This window comes from Poromitra crassiceps, assembly GCF_964638095.1.
Source record: "Poromitra crassiceps genome assembly, chromosome: 2".
Classification (NCBI taxonomy): domain Eukaryota; kingdom Metazoa; phylum Chordata; class Actinopteri; order Beryciformes; family Melamphaidae; genus Poromitra; species Poromitra crassiceps.
The window spans coordinates 81,392,964-81,410,914 of record NC_139624.1 but is presented as its reverse complement, the minus strand read 5'-3'; the positions used below and the strand labels follow the sequence as shown (position 1 = coordinate 81,410,914).

General features: G+C 44.3%; 1 protein-coding gene across 2 annotated transcripts in view; it reads left to right on the top strand.

The window, feature by feature from the left end:
* The first annotated feature begins 1,063 nt into the window (after positions 1–1,063).
* pdcd6 (programmed cell death 6) overlaps positions 1,064–17,951 on the top strand; it is a 51,543-nt gene continuing 34,655 nt past the window's right edge. For both annotated transcript variants that reach the window (XM_083654750.1, XM_083654749.1), the window contains exons 1-2: positions 1,064–1,219; positions 7,437–7,498. In XM_083654750.1, the coding sequence (XP_083510876.1) occupies positions 1,134–1,219; positions 7,437–7,498 (148 nt within the window). In that variant the 5' untranslated portion in view covers positions 1,064–1,133. The remainder of the gene's footprint in view (positions 1,220–7,436; positions 7,499–17,951) is intronic.

Here is a 17,951-nt window from a genome sequence, read left to right as displayed (position 1 = left end):
TAATATATTCACAAACTGACATTTATGAATCATTAACGAACAATTAACTACTCTACTCATGGAACTGACCGACTAATCAGTAAGTAATGATTAACTACTATATTCATGAGCTGACATTTAGTAATCATTAAGTAATGATTAACTACTCTACTCAGGAACTTAGATACTAATCATTAACTAATGACTACCTACTCATTAACTATGATTAACTAGTGATTGACTAATGACGAATTATTCATTAACTACTCATTAACTAACTATTAGCTAATGATTTGTTTACTAGTAACTACTTCATTATTTGTGTACCGTATTGTCAATTACCGGTAATCTGTCTAGCTGGGTGTGCACGTCAGGATTGCTGCACAAACTGCAAACCACTACCCAAATTTCAATTTACAACCAAGCTGCTGCAAAGTGCAAACATCATCAATCAATCAATAGCTATATAAATGGGAGCTAGGGCTCTGTCTGTCTCTCTGTTTCTCTGTCTGTCCCACTGATGACATCATCAGTGATGTCATAAATGACATACACACACAAGGCTATAGTTCAGTGATGATGTCACTGATGACATCAGTGACTGATGTCATCAGTGATGTCATAGGCATTGTGACATCATCAGTGATGTCATAAATTCACTCACACACAAGGCTAAAGTTCAGTGATGATGTCACTGATATCAGTGATTGATGTCATCAGTGATGTCATACAAAACCATTGTGACGTCATCAGTGATGTCATAAATTCACTCTCTCACTCACACACAAACACACACACACACACACACACACGGCTATAGTTCAGTGATGCGATATAGACATCTGAAATAAGATGCGAATAAAAAACAAATTGTGTGGAATGTGACGTCACCGTAACGTTTCTTATGATGTGAAGTGGCGAATGATTGGCCACGCTTATTTCTTTTGTATCTGAATGTTGCACTATGTATACACATTATGTATGCATTGATTGGAGGGTGTGGGGGGGAGGGTGAATGATTGGCCACGCCTCTCTGCGCGAGGAGGGGAACGTCAGTGAGTCTTCGTGACAGATTGAAGCCGTTGGAAGAAACTACAGCAGTTGGACTGTCTGCCCACCGGCTTGCACAATTTTGACAGACCATTGCCTCTAAAATGGCGTATCACAGTCCCTACAGAGCTCCCCCGCAGCATATCAACGCCCCTCCGGACCAGGGTTTTCTGTGGAATATCTTCCAGAGGTGAGTGAAAACAGACGTTGTTTCTCCCCGGCTATCCTGTCTTCACGCTCCGCATTGAACACTGCTGTGGTAGTGTAGTACGCAGAGGAGTGGGACTGGGTGGTGGCACTAAACGTTAATGTTTCAATCACAGCGTAACTACAGCTTTATTTTCTGTCTCTATTATCTCCTCTTTCTCCAAGTCCCGCGTTTCGATTAGAATTGAGCTTGATGATGCGATTTCTCAATTCCGCCTTTCAGTTGTTGAGCTTCCTGTAAATACCACTAGTACTCGTGTTTTACGCCAGGTCACATGCTAGTACATTGCATTACTGTACGCTGGCCGCACAGAGCCTTGATGTTTGCTTTAAATGGTCTTGAAATGCAATTCCAACCATGAGCTGGTGAGTGAACTGACTTGTACAGCAGTATAGTTTCCAAACTGGGGTCCAAGGACCTCCAGGAGTCCTTGAGGGGTTTCCAGGGGGGGTCTCCCAGCAAAAAAGAGGAATGGCTAAACTAACTCCACTATTTCATATCAAGATAGGACAGCGCGAGAATATCAGGAATTGCTGTTCTCTCTCCACATTGCTATCTCCCCTCTAGTTGTCCAGTCTTAAGCCAAATCATATTCAACAACAAACATCTAATAAAATGGGCCTCCCTTCAAATAAAATCTGACCAAATGTTACTTTGTCATGCACTGTTTAATTTAAGGGGGTCTGGCTGCTCTAGCATGAAAATCATTACATTGGGGACCGCTGTAATATGCTAATATCCACATTCTCTGTTGTATATACAGTATACTGTAGGCTGTATTTCCCATTTCCCCCAAGTAGGATGCACTGAATCAACGGAGGCTTTTAATGATTGATATTCATCATTCCTCATTAGAAGTCAAAAGTGTGTCAAGAACAGCTGCTGTGACGGTCATTTGAGTAAGCAGAGAGGGAAATAGTAGAGTTGCGTTGGCCCCTGGCCTGCCCTGATTGAGTTATGTAATACTGCAGAGAATTTCCTTACTGCTGCTTTGCTTTCTCACAACATTGAGATGCTGCAGGCATTGCGAGACTCGAAACACCCGTAACAAATTATTTACGGGTGTCGCATCGCAAAAACCCTTCGAAAACACCCGGTTAGAGACAGACACACACACACACACACACACACACACACACACACACACACACACACACACACACACACACACACACACACACACACACACACACACACACACACACACACACACACACACACACACACACACACACACACACACTGAATATGTGGCAGCAGCGGTGGAATTCCCTCAGTCATGTGATCAAAGTCAGTAGTGCATGGTGGAAGTGCTCGGCCGCTCTCTCTCTCTCTCTCTGTCAGACACACACACACACACACACACACACACACCTATCTATGACTCACGGCCAGCGGGTGTGCTTTTTTTTTTTGGCTATCCTTTTGGTTTGAGTCATACACTGTAATTCTCTCTTCATGCTGCTACCTAATCATCGTGATTCTGTCTTTCCATGACTGGATGGCACGTGTCAATAGAAAGGACAATAGACAATAGAGCCATTCATTCTCAAGGCGTTTTCCTGTGGTCACTGGCAGGGGCGTAGTGGAGGCTAAACGCAGTTTAGCCACCTCTTTGAAATGAGGCTGATAGTTTACTCATCTATTTTCAGATCATCTGAACTGTATCAATCAATGAGGGGAAACAAGGTACGTAAACTACTCACCTTGGATGGTTTACCCACCCCTTTACCACTACACTCCTGGTCAATGGTTCTGAATCTGGCATGACAAGTAGACCAGAACGGCGTTGTCGTCAGACCCAAACAAATATTTTTAAATAATATGTTTTCACTCCCAAGCCTTGACATTCGATGGTAATCAGATGGAGCTGGAAGAAGTCATTCTCTCGTCTTTGCATCCTTTGTATGAATGACTCTGGTATGGCAGAATGTGTTGCAACCAGCAGGCCCATGAGAGTCAAGAACAACAGCAGGTTTAGACTAGTTGGATTTAGAGCAACAACACAAATGTGTTGCTATGTGAATACAACAACATGTTCACTGACGGGCTACTGCTGGGCGACGAAACCACAACGGACTGAAAGGAGTTCAGGTGTGCTAGTCCAGAGGGGTTTGACCTTGTAGAAATGCAGTTCAGTTTCCCCTTTTGTAATGAAGGAATAAGCATGAATGAAATGATACAAACATGTGATTCTTATGTTTTTTGTCTGTGAATTCAGCATTGTTGACTTGAGGTCTCAGGAGGATCATGAAGACATGCAGGCTAGCCTATCAAACTGGAGTGGAAACTGGCCCACGACCCGTTCTGCACCTCAAACCAATGACCATAGATTAAGAAACTGAAATATGGACAAGTGGTTTCGGAAACTGACTGTTGATCACCAGGATTACTTTGGAAATCTTTGTGAATACAGGCTTTGCATTGAAAGTTTCTCTTTTCCGGCACGGGAGCCAGAGAAACACAGCCTTGCTGCCTCTTACAAGCGTTAATGTGGAAAAGTAGGGCAGGCTATGTTCCGCCTACCATGTTCCAACCAGGCTGCTTCTTAGGAAAAAGTGAACCACGGGAAAACATGGGAACATCTAAAATAGCGCCTGACTCTGCCGTAGTGCATTAGGTTGTCCTGCTGTTTTACAGGAGCTGTATTTGACAGCATTGAGATGGAATCGCCAGATGGTCCTATGCTGCAGGCGAGAAGGAATTTTTAATGACGTCCTAATTGTCTTCACCTCGCTGTATGTAAAAAGCGGCCGAGGCAAGCTTACCTGAGGGAGAGCAGCTGAGTGATTGAGCAGGAGAGGGAAGGGAGAAGGTTGAGGAGGGGGAAAGGGAGAGTGCTTCTACACAGACAGCTCAGTCAATCCATCAATGTTTGGTAAAGGTTGGGTACCCCCTCTGCCTGCACCACCAACCCAACCACTCTTCACCTTCCCCGGCACAAAGCTGTCCTTTATGGAGGCATGCCGAGAGCGACCCCCCACCCCACTCAGGAGAGCAGGCAGGTACTTTTCCCTCCTTGTTGTTTTTTCTCTTTATTTAGACAGGGGGGGTGGGAAAGAGAGCGTTACAGATGTGGAGGTTCACTGCACAGACATCAGAGCGTTACAGACATGGAGGTTCACTGCACAGACATCAGAGCGTTACAGACATGGAGGTTCACTGCACAGACGTCAGAGCGTTACAGATGTGGAGGTTCACTGCACAGACATCAGAGCGTTACAGACATGGAGGTTCACTGCACAGACATCAGAGCGTTACAGACATGGAGGTTCACTGCACAGACATCAGAGCGTTACAGACATGGAGGTTCACTGCACAGACATCAGAGCGTTACAGACATGGAGGTTCACTGCACAGACATCAGAGCGTTACAGACATGGAGGTTCACTGCACAGACATCAGAGCGTTACAGACACGGAGGTTCACTGCACAGACATCAGAGCGTTACAGATGTGGAGGTTCACTGCACAGACATCAGAGCGTTACAGATGTGGAGGTTCACTGCACAGACATCAGAGCGTTACAGACATGGAGGTTCACTGCACAGACATCAGAGCGTTACAGACATGGAGGTTCACTGCACAGACATCAGAGCGCTTTACAGACACGGAGGTTCACTGCACAGACATCAGAGCGTTACAGACATGGAGGTTCACTGCACAGACATCAGAGCGCTTTACAGACACGGAGGTTCACTGCACAGACATCAGAGCGCTTTACAGACATGGAGGTTCACTGCACAGACATCAGAGCGCTTTATAGACATGGTCCATGGAGATATGACGGTACCTAAAGTGTTGACAGCTGCCTGGGAGATGAACCTCGGCCCACAAAGTCAGAATTGGGCTGGTCCTGTGGTTTTTGCTTGGGAGTTCCCCGTCCCCTCTCACCTCCCCCCTCCCAGTGCCTCCTCTCCTGGTATTCAGACTGTGTTTGTCGAGTGTGTCGCTAAGGAACAACTGAGTCAGTGGAGTCATTGACTAATGCGGCCTTCAAATGTGGTCGTGTTTACCATGTTCACGAGAAGAGCCCCACCCCTGTGGTATTCACAACGTCATAAGTGGCAGTTTTCTGTAAGCTCAGAGTTCACGATATTGTGTACACGACTTCCCATGTCGTAACTACGATTTCACAAGTGGTTCCATTTTTAAAGGCAGCATATACATTTCATAACCGTGAGGCCTGTTGTTATTTACGCCAGCTAATGATTTCAGACCCACTAATGATTTCAGGTCTCAGAGAAACACATAGGTGCACTACTCTGAGTTTTCTAAATGTGTCTTGGTGATCAAATCATCAACTGCCTTGCATTTGAGAAGATCAAGAGAATCTTGGTCAGATGCTTTAAGTTCATTAACTTATTTGTGATGGAATTTGAAACACTGACTTCTCTTATGGCTCTAAGATCTATTTATTATGAATGCGTTTTTGCTCTCAGCTGTTAGTTCCCAAACCATTCCAATCTATTGCTATTAATAACCTGAACTTGATATTGTTGGCATGGGTTATATAATTTATTCTATTTTTAGGCTCTAGTTTGACTTTCATCAAATCATCATCATCATCATCATCATTATAACTAAAGGGAGCAAGTGGGCTCTCTGATCTTTGTCCCGGAAGTGATGTCATCAGTGATGTCACTTGAGCAATTGTGCGTTGTGACATCACTGATTTCATCATAAACATTGTGACATCCTCAGTGATGTCATAAGAGAAATTGTGATGTCATCAGTGTCAGTGATGCAATGTTGTGACATCATCAGTGATGTCATAAGAGCAAGTAAGCCCGCACAGCGGTTGAGCTGCAGGGCGGGCGAGGCCGCGTAGCAGCTGAGCCTAGGAATTAGCCGAGCCTAGGAAAGTGGGCACTGTTTGTTTCAAGTGGGCACTGTTTGTTTCAATTTTTGTCCCACTGATGATGTCACAATGTCTATGACATCATTATTGACCAAAACCATATCTTATGACATGACTGATGACGTCATAGGCACAGATGATGTCATAGGCATTGTGACATCATCAGTGATGTCACTCGAGCAATTGTGGTTTTGGGTTACACTCAATTGTGACATCACTGATTATGTCATAGAAATTGTGACATCATTGGGATGTCATCAGTGAGTGATGTCATCAATGATGCAAAGTTGGTCAATTGTGTGCTGCGCATGCCAATAGGGCAGGCGAGGCCACGCAGCGGGCAAGCTGCATATACAAGCTACAGGGCCAGCTCGACGAGCTGCAGGGCGGGCGAGGCCACGCAGCGAGATGCCTAGTACAAGAAAAGGACAGAAAACTCCAAGATGTTATAATAAAAAATCTTACCACCTAATAACGGTAGTCTACACTACTTTGTCTTTTATTGTAGCTTATACTACATGGGCTGCTTTTGAAAGGATAGCCACTACATCTCCTAATATTTATTTCTTCAGAATAATTTGGCAACTCATTCGTCTGTCCCCATCACCTACCTTTAGATGCTGACACGGATTTTGAATGAAACAAAAAGCCAAACTACTTCACACCAGGCCAGGCCATGATTAAACGCCCATTGGAGAAGAGTGGTGCAAATGAAACATGCTGCAGATGGTCCAATTTATTCTTTCATTGCGCTAAATCGTGGTGAATGAACTAACACTGAAATTAAGGCAGGTTCCTCATTGTGAGCCTTTAAAATCTCTTTCAAGGACCCCTGTAGGTCCATGAGCCTTACTTTGGGGAAACACTGTTTTGGTTTCACATTTCACTATGTAAGATGTTAGTGAGATTCCTGTAAACTGACACTACGGCAGCATTGCTAAAGTCTCACCTTGTGTGGTTGTCAACTTTCACTGCTTTTTCAGAATCAACACACGCAGTGACACACGCACGCACACACACACACACACACACACACACACACACACACACACACACACACACACACACACACACACAGACCACACACACACACCCACGCCCAGCTCGTCTGGCTTGTCTCAGGGGAGCGCTTAAGTGTACAGGCTGCCTTGTGTGTCCTGGTCATAGACTTCCATTCATTCTCTGTGGACTGTTGAAATCCTTACCTCAGCTCAGGGGGATAAAGTTTCAGCTGTCAAGTGCCAACGCCGGCTGCCATTGTGTATGTGTGTGCCTGTGCGTGTGCATGTGTGCCGTTGTCAATGCGACGCTCATATCTAATCTGTGTTTTCCTCTCCAGGGTCGACAAGGACAGGAGTGGAGTGATATCAGACTCAGAGCTTCAGCAGGCCTTATCGAATGGTATGTGTCCTTGGCTGGTGCTGTCTTAACGTCTTTGCACAGACGGTCTGTTTTTTTATATGCGTTTTTCTTTTTTAATCCGTCATCCAAACACACAGACGGGTCAAACAGCAAAAAGCTATTGACTGATGCAAAAAACGCAGAAAATTCAACCTGTTCCCAAAACTTTAATGACGGATGACGGAAACATAACTCCACAAAACTGAATAAATCCAAGACAGAGAAGGTTTTCGAGTCGGTGTGTAAATGTGAGTGACAAAACATGAGTTCATATTTATTTTAAAACCTGCAACAATTTATTTTGGATGAAAAATACGTACTTGGTGTGCAAAAGCCTTTACTCTTTCTGTTGCATGCTGTGTCTCCCATCTTGCTTTCTTTCTCTATTTCTGTCTCTTTCACAGCTCTCTCTCTCATCTGCCTGTCTTTTTCCATCTCCTCATTACACACCATTGCTCTCTGCCACTCGTGTCTTTCATTTCAGTAACTGCCAGGTCATTTCAGTAACTGCCAGGTCATTTCAGTAACTGTCAGGTCTAAGCACAACATGGATTGGGACTTTATTTTTGTCCCAAAGAGACCGATGAACCGAAAAAGAGTGGAAAGTGGAGGAGTCTTATTTTTGTACCGCGACAACAGACAAGCAGATGAAAAGTTTATCATGGTGGCTTCAAAGGAAACACTCTGCTTCCTGTATAAGGCAGGACATGTGTCTTGCTATCACTGTCATGTGATGGACAACTCAACACCAGGCCTGGAATTAAGTCATTCGTAGGGCAGGGCCACTTTGTCCTTTGATAAATACACATTTATTGGATTATTGTGGTTCAAATGTAGGGCACCAAGAAGACCAAAACCAATGGTGCAATATCCTGGTAAACTTATACCACGTTAGAGCTGATATCCTGGTAAACTTATACCACGTTAGAGCTGATATCCTGGTAAACTTATACCACGTTAGAGCTGATATCCTGGTAAACTTATACCACGTTAGAGCTGATATCCTGGTAAACTTATACCACGTTAGAGCTGATATCCTGGTAAACTTATACCACGTTAGAGCTGATATCCTGTTAAACTTATACCACGTTAGAGCTGATATCCTGGTAAACTTATACCACGTTAGAGCTGATATCCTGGTAAACTTATACCACGTTAGAGCTGATATCCTGGTAAACTTATACCACGTTAGAGCTGATATCCTGGTAAACTTATACCACGTTAGAGCTGATATCCTGGTAAACTTATACAACGTTAGAGCTGATATCCTGGTAAACTTATACCATGTTAGAGCTGATATCCTGGTAAACTTATACCACGTTAGAGCTGATATCCTGGTAAACTTATACCACGTTAGAGCTGATATCCTGGTAAACTTATACCACGTTAGAGCTAGAGATGCTGCGATCCGATCATGTGATCGGATATCGGCGCGATATCAGGCAAAAAACATGGATCGGATCGGATCGGATTCCAGCGAAAATGACCGATCCAAGGCTCCGATATAAGCACTCCATTCCATGACTCCGCTCCAGGATTTCTATCCAGCATGCAGCAGCAGCAGCAGCAGCACACAGAGGCCGCGTTGAGCCTAGGATGGCCAGGGCCAAAACGTCAGACACACCCGTCCTTAACCTATGTGCGATTCGAAATCACGCGTCCGCACCTATGGTCCGCACCAACCCAAGGAGGCGCAGCTAGCGAAACATGGCCGCCTCCACTGTGGCTGTTGACAGTTTCAAATTATAATAAAACAACCACTATTGCGATTTGCAATACATGTCCCGCAAGGTTTCTGAGATTAGGGGAAAGTCTGAGCTGGCGTTACGCTAAACCAACGTGGGGAGGAGGCAGCGGATTTGTTTGGCGTTAACGTTAGCTGTTGTGATGGGGGCTAACGTTAGCTAGCTGGTTGTGGCTACCTATAGCAAGCAGCGCTCCACAAGCTTATTGTGACCAAAATCCCCGCATTTAAAGCACTTCATACTCCCAGAGCTTGCGTAAACCATAGAGAACCTCATGCATTACTCAAAATGAAACGTCCAGGGTTTGTGTCTCCGGTCTCCAAAAGCAACTAACGTTAACGTTACATGCAAGCTAACGTAGCTAGCTGCAGGGCTGTCATGATCTATCAGGAAAACGAATGCGCACATACAGTATGTTGCCGTCATGCCAATAAGAGTCTAAATGTAATTTTTTATGTTTTATCTGCAGACTAAGCAGCTAGGCTTTCGGTTCTATAAAAGCCATTATTTTTTGTATTGACTATTGAGAATTATATCACAATAGTGATGTCAGATTTGCTTAGGTCAGAGCTATGGAATATTAAATCATCCATCTTTGCTCACAACATTTGCCATTTCTTTCTTCTTTTTTATCCCAGGTGTGCATAAAATACAGGTTAAGAACTTATGGAAAAGTCATGGAAATCCAATGGTCAAAATGTGTATGAACCCTGAAGGGTTAAATTGAGCATTTATGAGAGATTTCAAAAATATCGAGATATATATCGTGTATCGCGATATAGCAGAAAAACAACGCGATATTCTTTAGAGGCCATATCGCCCAGCCCTAATTTGATTGTTATGTTTTAGTTTTACATCAAATGAATTAGATGAACTAAATCGTTTACATACTATATTACCAAAGCACACACATACATACCTAACCCTAAAAATGTTTGTTGCCTGCTAGCTATCAGACAGAATAGAGAGACTTAAATATGTGCTGTATCGGTATCGGATCGAAATCGGTATCGAATCGGGGTATCGAAATTTGATCGGAATCGGATCGGTTTTGAGCTAAAATATCGAAATCGGATCGGAATTGAAAAATCTCGATCGCAGCATCTCTAGTTAGAGCTGATATCCTGTTAAACTTATACCATGTTAGTAGAGCTGATATCCTGGTAAACTTATACCACGTTAGAGCTGATATCCTGGTAAACTTATACCACGTTAGAGCTGATATCCTAGTAAACTTATAACATGTTAGAGCTGATATCCTGGTAAACTTATAGCACGTTAGAGCTGATATTCTGGTAAACTTATACCACGTTAGTAGAGCTGATATCCTGGTAAACTTATACCACGTTAGAGCTGATATCCTGGTAAATTTATACCACGTTAGAGCTGATATCCTAGTAAACTTATACCACGTTAGAGCTGATATCCTAGTAAACTTATAGCACGTTAGAGCTGATATTCTGGTAAACTTATACCACGTTAGTAGAGCTGATATCCTGGTAAACTTATACCACGTTAGAGCTGATATCCTGGTAAACTTATACCACGTTAGAGCTGATATCCTAGTAAACTTATACCACGTTAGAGCTGATATCCTAGTAAACTTATAACACGTTAGAGCTGATATCCTGGTAAACTTATAACACGTTAGAGCTGATATCCTGGTAAACTTATACCACGTTAGAGCTGATATCCTAGTAAACTTATACCACGTTAGAGCTGATATCCTAGTAAACTTATACCACGTTAGAGCTGATATCCTGGTAAACTTATACCACGTTAGAGCTGATATCCTAGTAAACTTATACCACGTTAGAGCTGATATCCTAGTAAACTTATACCACGTTAGAGCTGATATCCTGGTAAACTTATACCATGTTAGAGCTGATATCCTAGTAAACTTATACCACGTTAGAGCTGATATCCTGGTAAACTTATACCACGTTAGAGCTGATATCCTGGTAAACTTATACCATGTTAGAGCTGATATCCTGGTAAACTTATACCATGTTAGAGCTGATATCCTAGTAAACTTATACCACGTTAGAGCTGATATCCTGGTAAACTTATACCATGTTAGAGCTGATATCCTGGTAAACTTATACCATGTTAGAGCTGATATCCTAGTAAACTTATACCACGTTAGAGCTGATATCCTGGTAAACTTATAGCACGTTAGAGCTGATATCCTGGTAAACTTATAACACGTTAGAGCTGATATCCTGGTAAACTTATTATATACCACGTTAGAGCTGATATCCTAGTAAACTTATAACACGTTAGAGCTGATATCCTGGTAAACTTATAACACGTTAGGGCTGATATCCTGGTAAACTTTAAAATACATTAGGGCTGGGGATCGGATATGGCACATTATTTGTTGGAGTGGGAGAAATATTGCACTACTGTTGATGGCCAGCGTGAGGACGGAGACACTGGCAAATGTGAGTTTGTTTATTTGCTACATCGCATGTACAGGTAGTTTGAATGAGGAAATCCACAAGTTTTTTTTAAGAGCACAGCGGCCAGTTCAAATCAGGCCATGCTAAACTGGCCATGTGGGTAGTTCATTTTAGAATGGTCAGCCACACTCCAGGGCATCCATGGCATTGGCCGTTAATTGGCAGTGGTATAATCTCTGCCCTGCAACACTATCGTGGCTGGTTTCTTAAACCATGGGTGTGTGTGTGGACTTCAAAGGGCTTAAATGCGTGTCAGACTTACTTAAAAAAGAAAGTGTAATATTTGCTAACCCCAACACTGTCTGGGACCGGCTTTCTCAGTTCTTAAATCTAACCTTTAGTTGGGAAATGTAAAATGTAACCAGAGAACCATCAAGGGAGTGGGACAACATAATCCAAGCCTGTTTTTTCTCTTTTCATGCCTCCGCCGGCAATAGCCAGGCCGGAGGCATTATGGATCCAGGTTGTCCGTCCGTACGTCCGTCCGTACAAGGTTCGTTAACGCGATATCTGAGGAACGCCTTGACGGAATTTTATCAAATTTGCCTTAAACATCCACTTAGACTCAAGGATGATCTGATTAGATTTTGGTGGTCAAAAGTCACTGTGACCTCTCGAACGCCATTTTCAAGCTTGTTAACGCGATATCTCAGGAATGCCTTGACGGAATTTCATCAAATTTGCCTCAAACATCGACTTGGACTCAAGGATGATCTGATTAGATTTTGGTGGTCAAAGGCCAAAGGTCAAGGTCACTGTGACCTCTCGAACACCATTTTCAAGCTTGTTAACGCGATATCTCAGGAATGCCATGGCGGAATTTAATCAAATTTGTCTCAAACATCGACTTGGACTCAAGGGTGAACTGATTAGATTTTGGTGGTCAAAGGTCAAGGTCACTGTGACCTCTCGAACGTCATTTTCAAGCTTTTTAACGCGATATCTCAGGAATGCCTTGACGGAATTTCATCAAATTTGCCTCAAACATCGACTTGGACTCAAGGATGAACAGATTACATTTTGGTGGTCAAACTTCAAGGTCACTATGACCTCATGAACGCCATTCCCAAGTTCGTTAACGCAATATCTCAAGAACGGCTTGATAGAATTTCTTCTGATTTGGCTCAAACATCGACTTGGACTCAAGGATGAACTGATTAAATTTTGGTGGTCAAAGGTCAAGGTCACTGTGACCTCTCGAACGCCATTTTCAAGCTTGTTAACGCAATATCTCAGGAATGCCTTGACGGAATTCATCAAATTTGTCTCAAACATCGACTTGGACTCAAGGATGAACAGATTACATTTTGGTGGTCAAACTTCAAGGTCACTATGACCTCATGAACGCCATTCCCAAGTTCGTTAACGCGATTTCTCAGGAATGTCTTGATGGAATTTCTTCAAATTTGCCTCAAATGTCCACTTGGACTCAAGGACATTTTGGTGGTCAAAGTTCAAGGTCACTGTGACCTCACACACCCAATTTTCAAGCTCTGTAACGCAACATCTCACGAGCGAGCGCCTTGACGGAATTTCTTCCAATTTGCCTCAAATGGTGATTTGGACTGTAGAATGAAGTGAACTAATGGCGGAGGCATAAGTCCGCGTTGCGTTTGTTCTAGTTCTTTTCTTGAATAAGATCACTAAAAGGTCTTCTGAAATCAGCTGGGCGCTTTTTTCTGTAGCGTAGAATTCCATTGCATCTGAGAGATGAAAAACAGTGTGGAAACATCATAAAAGTCAGCTGTGAAATCAGCCAGGGATTGAACTGGAGCATTACTGGTGCCAGTGTGGTGTGACTTGGGATGGCACTAACAGGATTAAGATCTCATGACCGAAACGTCATTATAACAAATAAACTGTGAGTTAAGTGGATGCAGTGTGCGGACTTCACTTCTTTTGATACCAACAGGATTAAGACCTCTGTTTGCACTGGGGCACCTATAATACAACAGAGCGCCATTTTAAGAGAAAAGCATCAAATAAATGACACATGCCGTGTTCTCCAAATTCTGGCTAGTAAAGTCCATTTGACACTGTGACTGAAAAGAGTTGCCACAAGGTAATGGCTTGTGCCCACAACCAACTTAACAGTCTGTAACAGCATCGCTTTGAAAAGCTGCCATATGACCTTGCTCTCAATGAGACAGGGATGATTAATGAGACTTTAAATTGTATAGAGCAGTTTGCCTCCCTTCAGTTTCAGCTACAGTTTTTCATATCGTCAAAATAGAATGTGTTCTCCATCAAGTTTATGGCCTCATTGCTCCCAGAAACTCTCAGCTGCATTTGAAAGACTTTTGGACAGATCACTCTCCTCTGAAACACATTTTTCTTTCTGCACACTCAGAGGGAAAAAAATAGAAGTGTGGAAGGCAGCAGCAGTGAAAGAAGCTGTTATCAGGCTACGCAGAGGCTCTGGATCAGCTAGCATACTGATTTGTGTGTGTGTGTGTGTGTGTGTGTGTGTGTGTGTGTGTGTGTGTGCGTGCGCGTGCGTGCGTGCGTGCGTGTGTGTGCGTAGGGCTGGGCGATATGACCAAAATCTCATATCCCGATATAGGTAATTTCATATCCCGATACTGATATATATCACGATATAGCATATTTTCTGTAAATTCAATTTATAGTTTATATAAAATGACCACATGGCCATTTATTTATGTAGCAGTTAAACCAGTTAAAATGTTGTCAAACCTCACAAAGGATACATGCATTCAGAATACAGATAAGCATGGCTATTCTTTACAACACAAATAATAATAATTAGTTGCAGGGCAGTAGAATGAAACACAAACTGAACTACACCACCAGTTCGATTTTCAAAGATTACATTAGAGCAAAACGGGTAGAATAAAAGTTATTTAGCCTATAGTTCAGTCCAGTTCTCTCAGTTAGTCTATAAAGAAACAAAAATGCTCCACTTCGGGATTTCCATGTTACCAGTTCAGTTCACTCAACAAAAGTACTCCACTCTGGGATTTCACGGTTATCCAACCAACACAACACACCCAGGGAAAGCTAAAGCTAACGATAGACGTTTTGTTGTCGGCCCTCAAGGGATTTCCTTGGGATTTCCTTGGGATGATGAGTAGGGATGGGTACCGTTCACATTTGAACCGATATCGGTACGATACCGGTACGGTACCCAAAACGGTACCATTTTCGGTACTTTACACGCTCTAATAACAAAAAAAATTACAGTTGTAAAAAAATTATAATCCAAACTTCTCAGAGAGAGCGGTCGGTATTCACTAAAGCCTTCATATCTCAGGCTCTGTAGCACATAGAAACATAATATAAAAAGCATTTGAGAGCTTAACCCTTTGGCTTTTCGTATTATATTTGCCCTAATGTTCATTAAAAAAATGTTTTATCTTTAACCCCAAAAAATAAAAATATTCTAATGCATTTTAAGAAATGTTAATAAAGATTGTGGCAAATGTAACCTTTCCAAATAAAAAGCCACGGGTTTAAGCTCTCAAATGCTTTTTATTTCATGTTGATAGCTACTATACAGGCTGAGGAAATACGTTCTGTTGAACCCTTGACAATTACTGCAGCAAGAGTAACGTTAGCGTTTAACGTTTAACGTAGTAACGTTTGCAGTCGTTGTGAAGACAGTGAAAAGCCCCGTTATCTAACAACCACATCGGCAGTGAAACAACTTATCCAGCTGCTAGCTAATTAAATAACGTTACCTGATGTTGTAGAAGTCGATGCCTCTCTCAACGTTACAGTTGAGGAGGTGCTGCTAACGTTAGCTGCAGTGCGGTAGGCTATCTGCTTCATTCACCCTCAGCCTATCTAAGACGTTACAGTCTTCAGCATTTAGCTAAATATATCTTGCGTTTGACCATGCTCCCTCAACTTTGAGGTGTTTCCCTGGCCAGCTTTGCAATTCACATCACAAATGTTGCAACCAGTGTTGTCTGAGTCTATCTTGGTAAAGTGTAGTCACATTTTCGGGTGGTCCCGTTTGTTGATGTTTCGGTGTGTGACATACTGACGTAACGCGCTCACGCGTGTTGCCTTAAGGTTCCGTCGGAATTTCTATTTTACCCACTCAGATGCGTTCAAGTACCGAAATGAGGTACCGTTTTATGTAATGTGAACTGATACTCGGTAGAACCGCCCCCTTTCGGTCGGTGCCTGTAAAAGTACCGAGTTCGGTACCCATCCCTAACTGATTTGTGCCACTTATAAAGGGACGCAATGGGCTTGTTGACACAGAGTCTGGTGCGTGTGTGGACTGTGGACGTGAGTAAAAGAGAATGAAGAAAGCACAGCGTCATCCAAATGACGGACAATATTGCCGTAAAGAGTGTGATTTGCAACACAACGATATAAACGATAGAGCATCATATGAGACGAAATACATTTCCTATCGTCCAGACGAAATATATCGTCATATTATCGCCCAGCCCTATGTGTGCGTGCGTGTGTGTTTGGGTCTGCGCGCATGTGTGTATGTGTACGGAGTAGGACAAGACATGCATATGAACGTATGCGCGTGTGTGCTTATTTGTGTGTGTGTGTGTGTGTGCGTACTATGCTGTGTATCAGGCTCCTGGTCCAGCCCCCCTCCAGTTGGTTAGCCTGCCTGTGACATGAAGCAGGCCCGGCCAGTGAAGCTGAACACAAGCTGCGCTCTATCCTGTCCTGCAGTTAGCTGGCTAGCTAAAGCCACTGTCTGTATGTGCTCCACTGACCCTGCAAATGGTGCTGTTATTTACAGACACACAGACAGACACACCATCAACCAAGCTTGGTCTCCTTGATTCACCACTGCTGTCGTCCATCGTCGTCCACCTTTTGTTGTCTCTCCCTCTGGCCCTGGAGGCTGGAGAGGCTGGGAAATCTCCTCTCCTGCTCTCCTCTCCTGCTCTCCTCTCCTGCTCTCTCCTCTCCTCTCCTCTCCTGCTCTCCTCTCCTGCTCTCCTCTCATGCTCTCCTCTCCTGCTCTCTTCTCCTGCTCTGCTCTGCTCTCCTCTCCTCTCCTCTCCTCTCCTCTCCTCTCCTCTCCTCTCCTCTCCTCTCCTCTCCTCTCCTCTCCTCTCCTCTCCTGCTCTCTTCTCCTGCTCTCCTCTCCTCTCTCCTCTCCTGCTCTCTCTCCTCTCCCCTCCTCCTCTCCTGCTCTCCCTCCTCTCCTCTCCTGCTCTCTCTCCTCTCCCCTCCTCTCCTCTCCTGCTCTCTCTCCTCTCTTGCTCTCTCCTCCTCTCCTCCTCTCCTGCTCTCTCTCCTCTCCTCTCCTCTCCTCTCCCCTCCTCTCCTGCTCTCTCTCTCCCCTCCTCCTCTCCTGCTCTCACTCCTCTCCCCTCCTATCCTCCTCCTCTCCTCTCCTCCTCTCCTGCTCTCTCTCCTCTCCTGCTCTCTCTCCTCTCCTGCTCTATCTCCTCTCCCCTCCTATCCTCCTCTCCTGCTCTCTCTCCCCTCCTCCTCTCCTCTACTGCTCTCTCTCCTCTCCCCTCCTCTCCTCCTCTCCTGCTCTCTCTCCTCTCCCCTCCTCTCCTCTACTGCTCTATCTCCTCTCCTCTCCTCTCCTGCTCTCTTCTCTCCTCTCCTATCCTCTCCTCCCCTCCTCCTCTCCTCTACTGCTCTCTCTCCTCTCCTATCCTCTCCTCCTCTCCTCCCCTCCTCTCCTCTACTGCTCTCTCTCTTCTCCTATCCTCTCCTCCTCTCCTCCCCTCCTCCTCTCCTCTACTGCTCTCTCTCCTCTCCCCTCCTCCTCTCCTCTCCTGCTCTATCTGCTCTCCTCCTCTCCTCTCCTGCTCTCTCCTCTCCTCTCCTGCTCTATCTCCTCTCCTCTCCTCTCCTCCTGCTCTCTCTCCTCTCCTGCTCTCTCCTCTCCTCTCCTATCCTCTCCTCCCCTCCTCCTCTCCTCTACTGCTCTCTCTCCTCTCCTCCTCTCCTCCCCTCCTCCTCTCCTCTCCTGCTCTCTCTCCTCCTCTCCTCCTCTCCTGCTCTCTCTCCTCTCCTCCTCTCCTCCCCTCCTCCTCTCCTCTCCTGCTCTCTCTCCTCCTCTCCTCCTCTCCTGCTCTCTCTCCTCTCCTCCTCCTCCTCTCCTGCTCTCTCTCCTCTCCTGCTCTCTCTCCTCTCCTCTCATTTCATCTTATTCCTCAGGAGGGTAGCATATGACACAGGCTCAGTGCCTGCTGCGTCCTCTGTCTGTCCTCTCTCTCACTTTCTCTCTTTGGCTCTCACCCTTGCTCTCTTCCTCGCTCCCACTTTGTCCTGCTGTTCTCT